The sequence below is a fragment of the Podarcis erhardii genome, assembly GCF_964252035.2.
Source record: "Podarcis erhardii genome assembly, chromosome: 15".
NCBI lineage: Eukaryota > Metazoa > Chordata > Lepidosauria > Squamata > Lacertidae > Podarcis > Podarcis erhardii.
Window position 1 is genome coordinate 22,606,295 of NC_138505.1, and position 18,277 is coordinate 22,624,571.

General features: G+C 46.0%; 1 protein-coding gene across 1 annotated transcript in view; it reads left to right on the top strand.

Annotated features, from left to right (window-relative positions):
• Nucleotides 1-13,935, top strand: part of SRRM4 (serine/arginine repetitive matrix 4) — a 128,053-nt gene extending 114,118 nt beyond the window's left edge. The window contains exons 10-13 of the mRNA XM_081841924.1: nt 1,723-1,845; nt 4,112-4,222; nt 6,227-6,373; nt 9,160-13,935. Coding sequence (XP_081698050.1) covers nt 1,723-1,845; nt 4,112-4,222; nt 6,227-6,373; nt 9,160-9,433 — 655 coding nt within the window. The 3' untranslated portion in view covers nt 9,434-13,935. The remainder of the gene's footprint in view (nt 1-1,722; nt 1,846-4,111; nt 4,223-6,226; nt 6,374-9,159) is intronic.
• Nucleotides 13,936-18,277: the final 4,342 nt, after the last annotated feature.

The window sequence follows — 18,277 nt, forward strand, 5'->3', positions numbered from 1 at the left end:
CGAAAGTCTGACCTCTGGAGCAACAGGAAGTTTCTGTAGCTCCTGATAATATAATAATAATTTATTATTTATACCCTGCCCATCTGGCTGGGCTTCCCCAGCCACTCTGGGCAGCTTCCCAAAAAAATTAAAATACTGTAATACATCAAACATTAAAAGCTTCCCTAAACAGGGCTGCCTTCAGATGTCTTCTAAAAGTCTGGTAGTAGTTGAATGGTTTCTTTAAATGTAAAGGTTCATCATTGTTCCACCTGTTGTGTATATCTTTAAGGGGCCAGAGCAAGGGCCATAACAAAATAACGAGACCCAGGTTTACAGCTGTGAAACATAGCAGGTGCTGCTGAGTTGTATTGATTAAACTGTGTCAGCATTTGGGTGTACAGTGGTGCCCCGCAAGACGAACGCCTCGCAAGACGGAAAACCCGCTAGACGAAAGGGTTTTCCGTTTTGGAGGCGCTTCGCAAAACGAATTTCCCTATGGGCTTGCTTCGCAAGATGAAATGTCTTGCGAGTTCCTGCGGGTTTTCCCCCCTTTTTTCCCCCTTTTCCTAAGCCGCTAAGCCGCTTATCAGCTGATCCGCTAAAAGCCGCTAAACCGCTAATAGCGCTAATCCGCTAAGCTGTCAATGGGCTTGCTTCGCAAGACGAAAAAACCGCTATACGAAGAGCCTCACGGAACGGATTAATTTCATCTTGCGAGGCACCACTGTAGTATATAAGGAGCAGTACCTAGCTCTCCCATTACCCCGAGGGATGGGTTGGTGGTTGGGTCATGGTTGTTGATGTATTTAGTGTATAAGGAGTTTTTGTTTTTGTTATTAAAACCTTGTTTAAGTTATTTTTGAGTCCCTTTTTAATTCATGGTCTCCCCAGCAAGCTCTCTGCAGCACTACTACACTACAAATAGCCAACAGTTCTCTTTGACATCTGGTGGGAGGGCGTTCCACAGGGAGGGCGCCACTACCGAGAAGGCCCTCTCCCTGGTTCCCTGTAACGTAGCTTCTTGCAGTGAGGGAACCGCCAGAAGGCCCTCGGTGCTGGACCTCAGTGTCTGGGTAGAACGATGGGGGTGGAGACGCTCCTTCAGGTATACTGGACCTGAGCGATGATGAAAGAGGTTTATAAAATTAGGCATGGCGTAATTGGCCAGAGAAAGGTTTCTCTGCATCTCCCATGACATTAGGACTCTTGGGCATCCAATGAAGATGAATGTTGGAAGATTCAGATAAAAGAAAGTCCTCCTAGTTAAACTATGGAACTCACTGCCACAGGAGGCAGGGATGACCACCAAACTAGATTGCTCTAAAGGAGGATTAGACAAATTCATGGCTGACACGGGTTTCAGAGAGGGTTCTCACATAGCCCTACTTGGAGTTGCAGGGGATTGAAACTGGGACCTTTTTCATGCAAGGCAAAGGGGTCTCTGATAGCAGTGATGGGTAGAGTAGGCTGCTGCCAGTCAGAGTAGCTAGTATAGAGCCAGATGGATGAATAGCCTGACCTAGTATAAGACAGCTTTTCTGTGTTTCAAATTGCATCTTTTAAAGGGAGTGAAACTGGAGCAGAAACTGGTTTGCTGTACCAAGTTCCTGTAAGGCTAGAATGCTGTTTTTGGGTGTGAAATGTCCCTTTTCAGGAAAAGGGTTGTTGCAATCTCCTGGGCACTCAGAAAAGAAAGTCTTGTTTTCACCCGTTGTTGTTTTTTTCTGGCTCGCCTCTTAGGTCATGTGCCCGGAATGATTCTACATCCAGCAGGTCATCTCCAGAGTCTAACCACTCCCATTTATTACATCACAAGGCGGGATCCCGGTCTTCGCACAGCAGACCCTGTTCATCAGGGACAAGGTGAGGTATTTTGGGGGGTCGTCTATTGGCAGTACTGACACACAGGAACTCCCCTTCCCCATGGATATCAGGGAGGCATCTTCACTCTTACCATTTTCAGGACCCGCCAAAGCATTTTGCATTTAGAAAAGCCTACCCTGAAACATACTTTTAACGAGGAATTTGATTATGTATACTTGTTTTGAAACTTCAGAGGTAGGCGTTTTTATGCGAACTCGTTTTTTACATTGGAATTAGCGTATTTTTCGCTCCATAAGACGCACCAGACCACAAGACGCACCTAGTTTTTGGAGGAGGAAAAGAAGAAAAAAAATATTCTGAATCCCAGAAGCAAGAGGGATTGCTGCGCAGCGAAAGCAGCAATCCCTCTTGCTGTTCTGGCTTCTGTGATAGCTGCGCAGCCTGCATTCGCTCCATAAGACGCACACACATTTCCCCTTACTTTTTAGAAGGGAAAAAGTGAGTCTTATAGAGCAAAAAATACGGTATATGCTGCTTAGTCATCGAAGCTTCTAAGCAGCTTACATAAAATATATATTTCAAATTACCAATAATGTTTTTTTTTAAAAAAAAGTAAACCTAAAAAGGAATTCAAAAACAAAATCAGCAGTTTTCACACAAATAAAATCACATGTTTAAATTTATATCAACTATACATGTCTGAGGAGGCTTGCTTTAAAAAGTTTTGAAACCACATAGAGGTTTTGGTTGATTAAGTACTATTTTAAAATGCATGATATAAATGTGTATTTTAAAATGCATGATATAAATGTGTATATTATTTATGTATTGTGTTTATACCTCACCTTTTCCTCCAAGGAGCTCAGGGTGGTGCACATGGTTCTCCAAGTCCCCATTTTATCTTCCCAACAACCTCATGAGGTGGTTAGGTTGAGAGGCAGTGACTGGCCCCCAAGGTGCTTCACATGGCTGAGTGGAATGATTCGAACCGGAGTCTCCCAGGTCCTAGTATGATGCTCTAACCATTGTGCCACACAGTTTGTCATTCATACCAGGCAGAATGAGAAACTTGTGCCTCTCCAGATGCTGCTGGACTACAACTCAGTTGGTCAGAGCATAGTGGTGATAGCGCCAAGGTTGCAGGATCAGTCCCCCTATGGGACAGCTGCATATTCCTACATGGCATGGGGTTGGACCAGATGATCTTCGGGGTCCCTTCCAACTCTACGATTCTATGATCTATGAAACTCCCAACGTTTTCGACAGTGGGCCACCTTGGCAGGGGCTGATGGGAGCTGAGGTCTGACAACATCTACAGATTCTGCAAGCGTCCCTATTTTCCAGGGACAGTCCCAGATTTCCAGAAGCCGTCCTGGTTTCTGATTTGATCCTGGAATGTCCCATTTTTCCTTAGGACAGGCATGGCCAAACTTGGCCCTCCAGCTGTTTTGGGACTACAGTTCCCGTCATCCCTGGCCACTGGTCCTGTTAGCTAGGGATGATGGGAGTTGTAGTCCCAAAACAGCTGGAGGGCCAAGTTTGGCCATGCTTGCTTTAGGATGTCCCTATTTTCATTAGAGAAATGTTGGAAGGTATGGAGTTATCCGACCCCCGAGCCATCGGAAGGCAATCCTGTATAGGGAAGGGTTTTTAAAAGAGCCTAGGACTTGCCGATCAGAAGGTCGGCGGTTCGAATCCCCATGACGGGGTGAGCTCTTGTTGCTCATTCCCACTCCTGCCAACCTAGCAGTTTGAAAGCACGTCAAAGTGCAAGTAGATAAATAGGTACCGCTCCGGCGGGAAGGTAAACGGCGTTTCTGGGCGCTGCTCTAGTTTGCTATAAGCGGCTTAGTCATGCTGGCCACATGACCTGGAAGCTGTATGCCGGCTCCCTCGGCCAGTAAAGCAAGATGAGTGCCGCAACCCCAGAGTCGTCCGCGACTGGACCTAATGGTCAGGGGTCCCTTTGCCTTTACCCATATATGTTGGAAGCTACCCAGAGTGGCTGGGTCACTAAGATGTGTGGGGTATAAATAGTAAAATTATCATTACGGAATGGGACGTCCCTATTTTCCTCGGAGAAATGTTGGAAGGTATGCATCTAGAGGACCAAAGGGTTCTACACCCCTGAGCTCAACAGAAGCCTACACCAGGTAGCAAGAAGTCTCTGTGAACCAGTTCTGCGTCCCTGTGTAACCACAACCTCAGCAAGACCACCTTCCAGTGCATACAGCTTCTGTTGGGGATTGAATCTTGGCGCCTCTTGCTCTTTCCCATCAGCCTTATATTTCTCCCCTGTTTCCAGATCCTATTCACGTTCTCCTAGCTACTCACCCAAGTCCTGCAAGAGAAGCCCCGGGAGCAGAAGCTCCAGGCAGCGACGAAGTCCCAGCTATGCTCGCTATAGTCCTATCAGGTACCACTCGCTTGTGCTGTGTCCAGTGCCCACATCCTACCATCCACACACTTCTCATCCAGGATCTCCATCATCATTCATTCATTCATTCATTCATTGACTTCATTCATTCATTCATTCATTCATTCATTCATTCATTGTATCCCCTGGGATAGCTCAGTTGGTAGAGAATGAGGCTGTTCATCTCAGGGTTGTGGGTTCAAGACCCAGGTTGGGCAAAAGATTCCTGCATTGCAGGGGGTTGGACTAGATGACCCTCGTGGTCCCTTCCAACTCTACAATTCTTTGAGTCTTTGACTGTATATACACCCTATACCTGGGGGTCTCAGGGCGGTTCACAGGGTGGTTGCAGTATGATGTTTGAAGGCTCTGTAGATGGTTGCAAGAGATTTGACATTAGCAGATATTTAAGAGAGGAAGGTCTTGGAGATAGGAGTTGGTGAGCAGTAAATCTGAGGATGTTGTTAAGAGGTTATTAACAGAAGGTATGAGAGTCTTCTTTCCCATGTCAACTAATCTAGGGTTGCCATATTCCAGGGATCAAAAACCCAGACCCTCACCACCACTATTGGGGCAAGCCCCACCCCACCCCACATCTCCCTCCCTCGCCCCCTCCTACCGCTAGCCCCTTCCTCACCCACCTGCTCCCCCCTTCTGCCCTCCCCTCTCTTACCTTTGCTGTCTTTGGCCTCCTGCTCATGATGGGGGACTGAGCGGTCCCAGGAAGGTCACGCAAGGCCAGGTGAGCACCAGGAACAGCACGGGGCCTAACGCAGCCCCAAGAAAACTGCATAAGGCCTGGCGGTGGCCAGGAACAACACCAGGCCTAGGGCAGACTTCAGACAAGGGTTGGGGGAGGTGTTCAGTTTTCTTTGCATTTTAATTTGGGAACTACCAAATTTGCACTTCTAAGTGAGGAAGAATATGGCCGTCATGGCTCGTAGCCTGATCTCCCACAAATTTGTCTAACCCTCTTTTAAAGCCATCCAAGTTGGTGGCCCTCATCGCTGCCTCCAGTGGCAATGAGTTCCATAGTTCAAAAGAAGTCCTTTCTTTTATGAGTCTTGAATCTTCTGACACTCAACTTCATTGGATGGCCACAAGTTGTTATTGTTGTTGTTGTTGTTGTTCACACATTAAAAACTTCCCGAACAAGTTCTAGCATTCTGAGAGAGGGAGAAAAGCTTCAATGTATGCCTGTGTTTGTTTGTTGCTTAGAATATTGTCAGTCGCTTTGAGTTGCCGCGGCAAAAAAAAAAAGGCGACTGACAAATCCAGTAAATAACAAGAACTTGTGTATCTGCCTGAGCTAAGATAAGCATTTTGTGTGTGTGTGTGTGTGTGTGTGTGTAATTTTTATTAAATTTTCTGTTTTACAATTTAAAGTACTCATTTTTACATCCTTGAGATATAAATGACTTCCCTTCTTCTTTCCATGGTTCATTTTACATATCATAAATCCCTGCATATTTGCAGAAACTATACCATTCAGTATTCCATTATTACATCCATCATAACTTATTTACACTGTTGAATTTTTCTTAGTGCTTCCAGTGTTTTCAGCTGTACACAGTTATTTCCCATATACTCAATAAACGTTTTCCAGTCTTCTCTAAATGTATGTTCTTCTTATTCTCTTATTCTATATGTTAAGTCTGCAAGCTGCACATATTCTGTCAACTTAAGTTGCCATTCCTTACCTTGCTCATTTTCCATTTTTGGGCTAACAAAACACAGGCCGCAGTAGTGGAATACATATGTAACCTTTTTTGACACCTGGGAATTTCAGACTTAATTATTCCCAATAGAAAGGATTCTGAGTTTTTTGGGGGAAAGTACTTTTAAACATTTTTTTCAATTCATTATGGATCATTTCCCAATACTCTTTTACCCTTTTACAAGTCCACCACATGTGGAAGAACGTTCCCTCAACCTCTTTGCATCTCCAGTACTTACTAAGATAAGCATTGTTGATCATCCGTGGGATTATCTTTTTTTTCTCAGGGGCCGTGAACGAGATCACAAGTACGGGTCGAGTGGGAAGGAGTCTCACAGGCACCGTGACCGCCGACGCCGCAAACAATCATATTCACCCATGAGGAAGCGGAGAAGAGATTCCCCCAGCCATCTGGAAGCCCGACGCATAACAAGGTGAGCTAGGGTTGTCCCACAGGTAAAAAAAGAAGACTGTCCTTCTCAGCTGCTGTCAAGGTGATCAAACCACCTTGAAAGATTGGATATCAGGGCTGAGCTGCCCCCCCCCTTGGCAATTACACCTCAAGAGGCATAAAAATATAAGAACAGTCTGCTAAAAGATAAAGGTAAAGGACCCTGGATGGTTAAGTCCAGTCAAAGGCTACTATGGGGTTGCAGCGTTCCTCTCGCTTTCAGGCCAAGGGAGCTGGTGTTTGTCCACATATAGAGTTCCGGGTCATGCGGCCAGCAGGACTAAACCGCTTCTGGTGCAACGGAACACCGTGCCAGAAACCAGAGCGCACAGAAGTGCTGTTTACCTTCCCGCTGCAATCGTACCTATTTATCTACTTGCACGGGTGTGCTTTTGAACTGCTAGGTTGGCAGGAGCTGGGACAGAGCAACGGGAGCTCACACAGCTGCGGGGATTCAAACCGCCGACCTTCTGATTGTGGGAATGTTCAGGGATGCAGGAGAGGATATATTGCCTGATTATATCCTTTTCCAACTTGTGTTAACAAGTCCTACAATTTAGCAGAGTAACATTCCCCTTTTTAAACTGGCTGCGTTTGCGTTTGCTTAGGCTCGCTAAAGCCTCTATAATAACTGTTCTGGTATTTTCCCCTTATTCCCTTATATAAGATAAGACACGACACAGTCTTCTATAAAAGTATAAAAAGGTTTACTCACATATCATTCTGTTCACAATAGGATCCCAGAAGGCAGGCTTAGCTTAGAAAAGTAACATACACTTGGAAACTATTCCATAAGAAGTCAGTCCCTTTGACCTCTCTTGGCTGGAGCCAAGAGAGCATCTTTGGCTAAGCAGATGTTGCTTCTTTGACTAAAGCAGTCATAGAGAGAGAGATGGCTGCCCTGCCCTGTGCTTTTGTCATTATCTGCACAGGTGAGGCCGCACCCACCTCTAGTCACATGCAGAGGAAGTCTGTCCCAGCCCAGAAGGAAACAGTTTACCTGCTGGCTGGACAAACATTCCTCCCCATGTGTAAACATGTTCAGTCTAGGAATGTTGTACTTGACTGCTCTTGTGTTTCACATCCCACACTGATCAGCAAACCCAAGCGGCTCAGTGGTCTAAACCAGTGTTTCCCAACCTTGGGCCTCCAGCTGTTTTTGAACTACAATTCCCATCATCCCTGACCACTGGTCTTGCTAGCTAGCGATGATGGGAGTTGTAGTCCAAAAACAGCTGGAGGCCCAAGGTTGGGAAACACTGGTTTAGACCACAGCGCCACCCGCTATATCAGGCCAGAGGCCTATCAAGTAGGGCATCCTCTTCCCACAGTTGCCACCCAGATGCCTAGGGAAGCCCACAAGTAGGACCTGAACACAAGAACACTCTCCCCTTCTCTGGTTTCCAGCAACTGGTGTTCAGAAGCGTACTGCCTCTAACTGGGAAGGTAGTGTAGAAAGAATGGCTTAGGACTGGGACATTCCAAGTTCAAATCCCTACCTAGCTATGAAAATCACTGGGTGATTTGGGGCCAATCAGTGCCTCTCAGCCTAATTTACTCCACAGGGTTGCTGCAGACCCTCCAAGTGTACCTGTTTTCCAGTCCCAGATTTGCAGGAGCTGTCCTGGTTTCTGATTTTATCCCAGAATGTCCCACTTTTCCTTAGGACATCCCTATTTTCATCAGAGAAATACTGGAGGGAATGGAGTTATGTGACCTCCGACACAAGGAGATAACTAGACAATCTTTAGAAAACATCTGAAGGCAGCTCTGCATAGGGATATTTCTAAATGTGTAATGTTTCTATATATGTTGGAAGCTGCCCAGAGTGGCTGGGGCCACCCAGTCAGATGGGTGGGGTATATTATTATTATTATTATTATTATTATTATTATTATTATTATTCAGGACATCCCTATTTTTATCAGCGAAATGTTGGAGGGTATGTTGCTGTGAGGGTGAGGTAAAGGTAAAGGTACCCCTACCCGTATGGGCCAGTCGTGTCCGACTCTGGGGTTGTGCGCTCATCTCGCTCTAGAGGCCATGAGCCGGCGCCGTCTGAAGACACTTCCGGTTCACGTGGCCAGTGTGACGAAGCTGCAGCTGGCGAGCCAGCACCAGCGCAGCACACGGAAACGCCGTTTACCTTCCCGCTATAAAGCGGTCCCTATTTATCTACTTGCACTTAAGAGTGCTTTCGAATTGCTAGGTGGGCAGGAGCTGGGATCGAACGACGGGAGCTCACCCCGTCGTGGGCATTTGAACCACCGACCATGTGATCGGCAAGTCCTAGGTTTTACCCACAGCGCCACCCGCATCCCCAGAGGGTGAGGTAGAAATGCAGTAAAATATATATTGACAGCACTGAACTAAATTTGCGTCAAATTTTGACCCATTTCAGGTTGCAAAGATTTTGAGTGCACAAAGAATGTCAGGGTGAAGATTCTGCAAATTTAAATCTATATATTTAATGAAAATTTCGTGAATTTAAAATCGATTTTGCATTTAAATATAAATATAATCTATTATATATAATAGATTAGTTTATACAATCTATATAATAGATTATATGGTCTACATATTATAGATTTTATTATATAATTCAAATTTACACATTTAAACTGCAAATTTAATTTTCTTTTTTGAAATTTCTTTCAAAATTTGGACAAATGTTTTTGCTCTCGTCGGCTTCTTTGCATGTCCGTGAGTTCTTGCGTGATGAGAGGAGAAAGAAAAAAGCTTCCCTCTTCGTTTCTTTTGTCTCCGCAGTGCCCGGAAGCGCCCAATCCCCTACTACCGCCCCAGCCCCTCTTCCTCATCCCCCAGCAGCATCAGCAGCTACTCCTCCTGGCACAGCCCCTTCAGCTACTCCCCCAGCCGTAGCCGCAGCTACTCCAGCAAAAGGACCAGCCGCAGCAGAAGCTGGAGCAGCAGCGGCAGCAACCGGAGCCGCAGTGGCAGCAGCTCAGGGGCACGGAACAGCCGGCGAAGCGGCAGCAGGAGCAGCGAGTCAGCAGGCAGCTACGACAGCTTGCGGCGTTAGCGGACCACGGCCAGGAGGGGGTGCCCTTCCCTCCCACTTCAATGGACTCAACGGAATGAATTTCTCAAGGGGCAGATCCGGAAAGGCGTCCTGTTCTTGACCGGAAGCAAACGACACCACTCGTTCAGCAACCCTACGTTGTGGGGGACGTCCCAGAGGGAAGCATCTTTCTGTCTTTTTCCACCTGACCCACCAAGCCATGGGGTAAAAACCAGCCATGAAACTGATCCCTTGTCATTGCAGGCCTGCGAGTGCAAACCTGGGCTGTCTCCTGCAGGGATGGGATCTGCTTCACACCAGTCCATCAGCTCTGGGAACTCAAGAGAACTGTGTGCGTCCTCCTCTGGCCTGTATCACAGCCAACGTTGGACCGTCCCACTGAGGGAGTGCTATTGATGCCACACCCCAAATTCCTCCACTCTTCAGCAGGTCATGTTGCTGGTTCCTGTTGCTCCCCATTAAGGCGGAGTAGACTTTGCTATGTCATCCACTAAGAGTCCTGCATTGCAGGGGGCTGGACTTGGATGGTCCTCCCAACTCTACAACTCTATGATCGATCCATTTCAGCTTCTGTCCTCCATGCCCTTCCTCCTCTTGTGATCTGCACCCTCAATCTTCCCTGGCCGACCCAGGCGGCTGCAGAAATCTCGCTTTCTGCCACCAGAGAGTGACAGTCATGTGACAACAAACCAGTTGCCGGCCTTCCAAGGACGTCAAATAGGATCGTCAAACTTCCTTGTTACATCGGCGGCATCTCTCAATCCAGGCCATGGAACTTAGTAAGACCCAAGGGTGAGGAACCTGTGGCCTTCCAGATGCTCAATGGACTCCATCAACGTCCATCAACTCCAAGCCAACATGGCCAACAGTCATGGATGTTTGTGGTCTTCCCAGTTGGGTCATCTGATTGGCCATCACGAGAACAAGATGCTGGATGAGATGGGCCTTTGGTTGGGCTTTTCTTAAGTTCTTTTGGAGACTTGAAGTCCCACAACAGCTGGAGGGCCACGGGTTTCCCACAACCGGGACCACCCCCAACCACAATTTCAAACCCACCTCCGGAATTAATGAGGAGGAGTTAAAATCCACCGAGCTAATGATGCAGGGCAAACCTAGACAGCATCTTAAAAAGCAGAGACATCACCTTGCCAACAAAGGTCCGTATAGTAAAAGCTATGGTTTTCCCAGTAGTGATGTATGGAAGTGAGAGCTGGACCATAAAGAAGGCTGATCGCCGAAGAATTGATGCTTTTGAATTATGGTGCTGGAGGAGACTCTTGAGAGTCCCATGGACTGCAAGAAGATCAGACCTCTCCATTCTGAAGGAAATCAGCCCATAGTGCTTACTGGAAGGACAGATCGTGAAGCTGAGGCTCCAATACTTGTGGCCACCTTATGAGAAGAGAAGACTCCCTGGAAAAGACCCTGATGTTGGGAAAGATTGAGGGCACAAGGAGAAGGGGACGACAGAGGACGAGATGGTTGGACAGTGTTCTCGAAGCTACGAACATGAGCCTGACCAAACTGCGGGAGGCGGTGGAAGACAGGAGTGCCTGGCGTGCTCTGGTCCATGGGGTCACAAAGAGTCGGACACGACTAAACGACTAAACAACAACAACAACAAATGATGCAGGAAATTTGAGGGAGGGGGTCAAGTGAAGCGAAATAGCATCTCCAACATAGATAAGGGAAGTCCATCACTCTGTGGAAGGCAAGGCATTGTGCACATTAATCACCATTCATCTTTGTAAAACCGGTATAAATAGAGGCAAAAAAGGAGAGAGAGAGAGACAGAAGTTCCGTGTTATTTATTGGAGATGGGAGGGATCTCTGAACAACCCCCTCCTCCGCTGTATTGCATCCACCCCAACCTTTCCTGCCAGACCACATAGAGGGTGGTTAAATGTGGGACTTTGCAGACCCTGGAAAGATGTGCCTGCTTAGAGGGCTGTCCACAGGCATTTGACTCTGTGGCAGCAAAGGCTCCTTCTTTTTTCCTCAATCCGACCGTGTGCTGTTATATGTTCCTTTGTTATTTATTTATTGCTGTAATTATTTATTACTTTTGGGATTCAGTGCTGAGTTGCATGTCAATCACTTGCTGTCGCTATCAAAGTTTAATTTATTCCCATTTCTGAGCACTAAGTTATTAGTATTTATTATTAGTATTTATTATTATTATTATTATTATTATTATTATTATTATTACAGTATTAGGGTTGTTTTGTTTCATTTAATGCAGGGATGTAGAGGCTCACGAGTGACGTTCAGGCTCAGTTTTACTATATTTTGCTACCTCTCGCTCTTTCCCCCTAATGAGGAATGTCAGAGAACTCTGATGAAAATGGAAACAGGAGTGGAAATTGCTGGTGTTTGGTCCCATATCTGGAGTGGAAATCAATCTGGTGAATTCAGTTGGGATTCACTGTTATCGGTTTCAACCTGCAAATCATACGTTGCTGATTACATCCCCCTTTCCACTATTAGCATTGTGTTTTCTTTGCATTTAAATGATGGGTGGAAAAACATTACTATTGTTGTTATTATTATTATTATAATTTTAATTTATTACCTGCCCTTTGCCCTTTGCCCTAAGGTCTCAGAGTGGATTGCAACAATTGAAACTCAACGTTAAAAACAGTTTAAATCCACTTACAGTCAAAAAATAATGTGGGTCCTATTGCAATGACAATATGCAATGATTACAGAAATTACGCAAGTTACGTAATCTCACCACAGCAGATGGCAAGACGCAACGTTAAAAGCAGTTTAAAATAACTGACAATCACAAAATAGGGTTGGGCCCTATTGCAATGGCAAAGCAATTTACATAGTTAGTTAGCTAAATCACACGTTTCCCAATTTTGCCCCAGTAGACCTGGAAAAAAAGAATGTTGCTTTGTATGGAAGACGAATCGCAGCAGTCAGAAGCAGCGCTGCATGCAATCAGAGGCATAGCAAGGTCAGATGGTACCCGGTGCGGAAAAGTTTTTGCCACCCCCCCCAAAAAAAAAAAGTTGTTGAAGGTTAGGGAAGGTTGCCCAGAGTTGTTGAGCAAATCCGACTGCCAATCGCAAAGAACCGCCTGCCGGTGGATGTAAATGCAGCCCGAAGAGGGGTGCAAGACTGATCGCCAGGCATATTTACACACACACCCCTTAAGCATGACATGGGTGGTGCTGTGGGTTAAACCACTGCGCCTAGAACTTGCCGATCAGAAGGTAGGCAGTTCGAATCCCCGCAACGGGGTGAGCTCCCATTGCTTGGTCCCTGCTCCTGCCAACCTAGCAGTTCGAAAGCACGTCAAAGTGCAAGTAGATAAATAGGTACCACTCCGGTGGGAAGGGAAACAGCGTTTCCGTGCGCTGCTCTGGTTCGCCAGAAGCGGCTTAGTCATGCCACATGACCCAGAAGCTGTATGCCTGCTCCCTTGGCCAATAAAGCGAGATGAGCGCTGCAACCCCAGAGTCGTTCACGACTGGACCTAATGGTCAGGGGTCCCTTTACCTTTACCTTTAAGCATGACACCTGGGCCAGACCACACACCCCTTGCGATGCCCCTGCCTCTACCCACAATGCCACCTTAGTTTGGAGGCTCCTTGACTCCTTCAGCAACTGTGACTGGCTAAACCAAGCATTCAGTACTGGGTGGTGCTCCTCCTAGAACAAAATTAAAGGGTGTGCCCCCCCCCTCCCCAAAGCCTATGTGAACATGCAAAGATTTCAGGGATTTCTTGTCCCTTTGGAGGGACAGCTGTTCGGTCACAAGCAGCAACTTCAACAGAGTTTAGTGCCAAATTTGGGACTGGCCCTACCATAAGGCAGAACGAGGCAGAGGCTTCCAATGGCGGGTGTGGGAAGGAGGCGTATGGACTTAGACATAGCTGTCAACTGTCCCTTATTTGGTGGGAAAGTCCCTTATCCCAGCGCTGTGTCCCTCTGCTGTCCCTTATTGATCATGTCCCTTAAATTTCCCGGGTTTCAAAGGAAGCAGCTCCTCTCCCTGCCGGCCAGGGAGGAGGGAGGCTCCAACTGTGTTGCTTGGCTGCGTTGCTCACCCAATAAGGAGTCTAAGAACGACTGGGGGGTGGAGCTTGCATGCCTTGTGCCGATCAAATTGGCCGTGTTGCCTGGGGACTCGCCTTTGCTCAGCGCTTCCCAGCGGAGAGGTGACGGTGGTTTTCCTTTCTGCATCCTCTTTGCCGGGTTGCTGCGCTGTGGGAACCACCGCTTGAGGCTTTGTTTGGCTGCTGGCTGGGTTTTCTGCCTTTGGCTCGGAGGGGCTCAGAAGCTGAACATACCTGTGTTCAGAAAATCCCTTGTTTTGGCTGCTGATCCCTTATTTTTGAGGCTGCTGGTCCCTTATTTTCAAATCTGTAAGTTGACAGCTATGGAGTTTGGGGGGGGGGGGGGAAATGCCAGAAGATAAAACAATGCATGCCCCGTAGACTATCCCCTAAACCAGCTTGCTTCTAGCTACCACTTTTGTAGCTTCCCCTCCATATCATAATGGGAACTATAGTTTGTTAAGGAGGCTGAAAGGTGTTAGAGGATCCCTCTTCCCCTCACAGAGCTACAATTCCCAGAGTGGTGTAACAATTGATCCCTCTCCCCAGGGAACTCTGGGAATTGTAACCCTGCCCAATACGTTCTCCTGTTCTGCACTCACGAAAACCTCCAGCTTCCCCTAATACAAACACCTTAAAATATTTCCCATTTTGTGCACGGAATTACCGCCCCCAAGTCTGGTTTCCCACTCTGCATCCAAAGAAGGGGAAAACGTTTGGTGGAAGATCTCCCCAAAAGACGGCCACCTCCATTCCAAGAGATTTCAAAAAGCCCAATCCAAAACATGAACTGCTTACTCAAAAGTAAGGGCCGCTGAATTCAGTGTATATGGAGGCAGGGGTCTTTCTCCTAACCATACCTAGAGATGCCAGGACTTGAACCCAGGACCTTCTGCATGCAAAGCAGATGCTCTAACCCCTGAGCTACAGCAGTTTCCTGGGGTGGGTGGGGGGTAGCATTGTAGTCTCCCCATTAAAGGGTTTATTTCTCTCCCTCCCTCCCTCCCTCTCTGCTTTAACTGCTAAATGCTGAATTGCTCTTCCACCTTACATGTTACCAGTTCATTTCTGTCTCCAGTCAAACCATTGGTATTATTATGGTTGCTGTTAATTCATCATGCACTGTATATATGATGAGAGACAGGTGTCGCTTTATTTATTTATTTATTTATTTATTTATTTATTTATTTATTTAGATATTTTTTTTAATGAAAACAATTCTGTCACTGGGCTTTGGGTTGTTGAGGGGTGGGTATTCCCCCCCCAAAAAAAAAAATTCATTTCATTTTGAGGACCACTAGTTCCTTTCTAACGAAGAAAAACAGCAACTGAACATCTCAGAAATTTAAACGTTTCGGACCCGGACTGGGGTGTTTTCCTTTAAATTCTGTTCACATGTGACGGCTACGTATTCTGAAGAAGAACACAGAGTAGAACATTTCAAGAAGGAGAAATAGAGGTTTTCTTTTACTGAAGCATCTGAACTCAAGCAGAACAAGGCAAAAGACAAGATGTGGTCCTCATTTCAGACCCAAAAGCCGACGCAATTGGCAGCTGAATTTTTTTTCTGTCTACTTGCCCTCCTGTGAGGGGAGCAGGCTAGCCTAAGGGGCATAGCAGGCTGTCTTCCAACTCCTTGCCGCCACTGCCTGCCCCTCAAAATCTGCCGCCTGAGGCAGCTGCTTCACTCCACCTAACGGTAGAGCCAGTCCTGACATGAATTCAAATCCTTTAGAACAAAGCCAGGCCGCAGAATGGGCTGTGTGTGATGAGTAGCAGGCAACACATCCCTCTCGTTCTCACATTTTGACAAGCAGCTACTAAGCTGCTCCAAAACATTGGTTCATTGAACTTCAGATTTAAACAAAAAAACCTACCTTTGACATGGCTGTATTCTTTAGTCTTCCTGAAGAAGTTTCACACACACAAATGTACAAATAATAATAATAATAAAATCCTGCTGTGTTTCATTCTCATCTGTCGTTACTAGTTGTTTTTGTTCCTGAAATAAATTAATGCACACAAAATGTGCCACAAGGCTGCCGCTGTTTTGCAGAAGGGGTTCAAGTACATACCAGAAATGTCGGTTTTTCGCAATAATACGGCCTTGAAGCTTTCCGTCGCCATAGCAAATCCACTTAGAAAGGAACGGATTTCTTGCATTTAGGAAATAGCGATTGGTAAAGGCGCTAGAAAGTAAGCGATTGACATGCAGATGTAGAAATGATTTTAACATGCAGATGTAGAAACACCCTGCAAGCGAATAAGCATGGATGCACTTTGTTGTATAACCTCAACACCAAGAAATCACAGTGAATTAGATGAATTCGTGGAGAATGAGGGTGTCAAAGGCTGGTAACTAATGGCCATCAAGTTGGATGGTTTTAAAAGACAATTGGACAACTTTGTGCAGGAAAAAGCTATCAGTGGCTATTAGCCACTATAGCTATGCTCTACCTCATGGGTAATAATAATAATAATAATAATAATAATAATAATAATAATAATAATTTTTATTTATATCCCACCCTCCCCAGCCAAAGCCGGGCTCAGGGCAGCTAACAACAATAAAATAATACAACATTCTAAAATCATTTCATTATAAAATTAATTCAAATCAAATTAATGGCAACCATTGGGCTAGAGTTCTGTGAAGAGGGAGTCAGGCTATGCCCTGGCCAAAGGCCTGGTGGAACAGCTCTGTCTTGCAGGCCCTGCGGAAAGATATCAAATCCCGCAGGGCCCTAGTCTCTTGTGACAGAGCGTTCCACCAGATCGGAGCCACAGCCGAAAGAGCCCTGGCTCTAGTTGAGGCCAGCCTAACCTCTCTGTGGCCTGAGACCTTCAAGATGTTTTTGTTTGAAGACCATAAGTTCCTCTGTGGGACATACCAGGAGTAGGCAAACTAAGGCCCAGGGGCCGGATCCGGCCCAATTGCCTTCTAAATCCGGCCCACGGATGGTCCAGGAATTGGCGTGTTTTTACATGACTAGAATGTGTCCTTTTATTTAAAATGCATCTCTGGGTTATTTGTGGGGCATAGGAATTAGTTCATTTTTTTCTCTCCAAAATATAGTCCGGCCCCCCACAAGGTCTGAGGGACAGTGGACCGGCCCCCTGCTGAAAAAGTTTGCTGACCCCTGTCTACCTCCACATCTGGAGGCAGTACAGTGGTGCCTCGCAAGATGAAATTAATCCGTTCCGTGAGGCTCTTTGTATAGCGGTTTTTTCGTCTTGCGAAGCAAGCCCATTGACAGCTTAGCGGATTAGCGCTATTAGCGGTTTAGCGGCTTTTAGCGGATCAGCTGATAAGCGGCTTAGGGCTTAGGAAAAGGGGGGGAGGGGAAAAACCCCGCAGGAACTCGCAAGACATTTTCGTCTTGCGAAGCAAGCCCATAGGGAAATTCATTTTGCGAAGCGCCTCCAAAACGGAAAACCCTTTCGTCTAGCGGGTTTTCCGTCTTGCGAGGTGTTCATCTTGTGGGGCACCACTGTAATGCTTCTGAATACCTGTTGCTGGAGACCACAGGAGGAGGAGAAGGCTCTTATGCTCAGATCCTGCTCAGTGCCGGATTCACGTATAAGCTAAACAAGCTATAGCTTAGGGCCCCACTATCTTTGGGGCCCCCCCAAAAATTAAAGGAAAACAACCGGATGTACATTTCCAAAATATAAGATAAGAAACAAACAAAACCTACATACAGCAACACTGTTTTGTGTTGTGTAGGCTGCTATGATGTAAGTAATGGGCCCAGCCTGCTATCCTGCTCCCTAAAATATCACTGGTTTGCTCATTTCTATATACAGTAGTACCTCGGGTTAAGAACTTAATTCGTTCCAGAGGTCTGTTCTTAACCTGAAACTGTTCTTAACCTGAGGTACCACTTTAGCTAATGGGGCCTCCCGCTGCTGCCACCACGCCGCCAGAGCACAATTTCTGTTCTCATCCTGAAGCAAAGTTCTTAACCCCAGGCGCTATTTCTGGGCTAGCGGAGTCTGTAACCTGAAGCGCCTGTAACCTGAAGCATCTGTAACCCGAGGTACCACTGTACTAGAGAACTCTCCAGAATAATAGCTGTCAACTTTTCCCTTTTCTTGCGAGGAATCCTATTCGGAATATGGGAATTTCCCTTATACTTAACACTTCTTACATTATTTTGTTCTTGTGTAAATCCACACATGTATGCTTAACTCCTAATATTGTCTCCATTAAGATCAGACCCCTGCTCTCTGACTCCCTTCCTGTTTCACCAGTTTTTTAAAAAATAAGTTTATGACCATAACATGAGCAACCACAATATTTGTTCTAGCTGCATCTGAAGCTGAAACAACCTTGACCCAGTTTGTTTTTATATTGTAACAACCCTTTAACAATACAGTATTTGCCTTTTCCTTGCATAGCTTCTGTTCCTCCTAGCCCTTCCCAGGGTTTTCTTCCCATGGTGCAATTCTATTTTTCACACAGTCAGGCTAGGGGTGGAAGAGAAATATGATTCAATGCATGTTTAAAGTCAAATCTATCAAATCCAAAACTTCCGAAACAAAATGCAAAGCGAGACACAGCTATCCTTGGAAATTCAGGCTTATCTGAAATGTTGCAATGCAGTTCTCACATCAATTGCTTCTAAAAATGCATAAATCAGATTAGGGGGAAAGGTGCATGAAAATATTAGTGAAAATTACATGCAAAATGCATTATATTAGGCAAATTGCTTGCAAAGATATGCACATTAGTCAGAACTGCATATTAAAAATGTATATGTTAGGAGAAATTTGC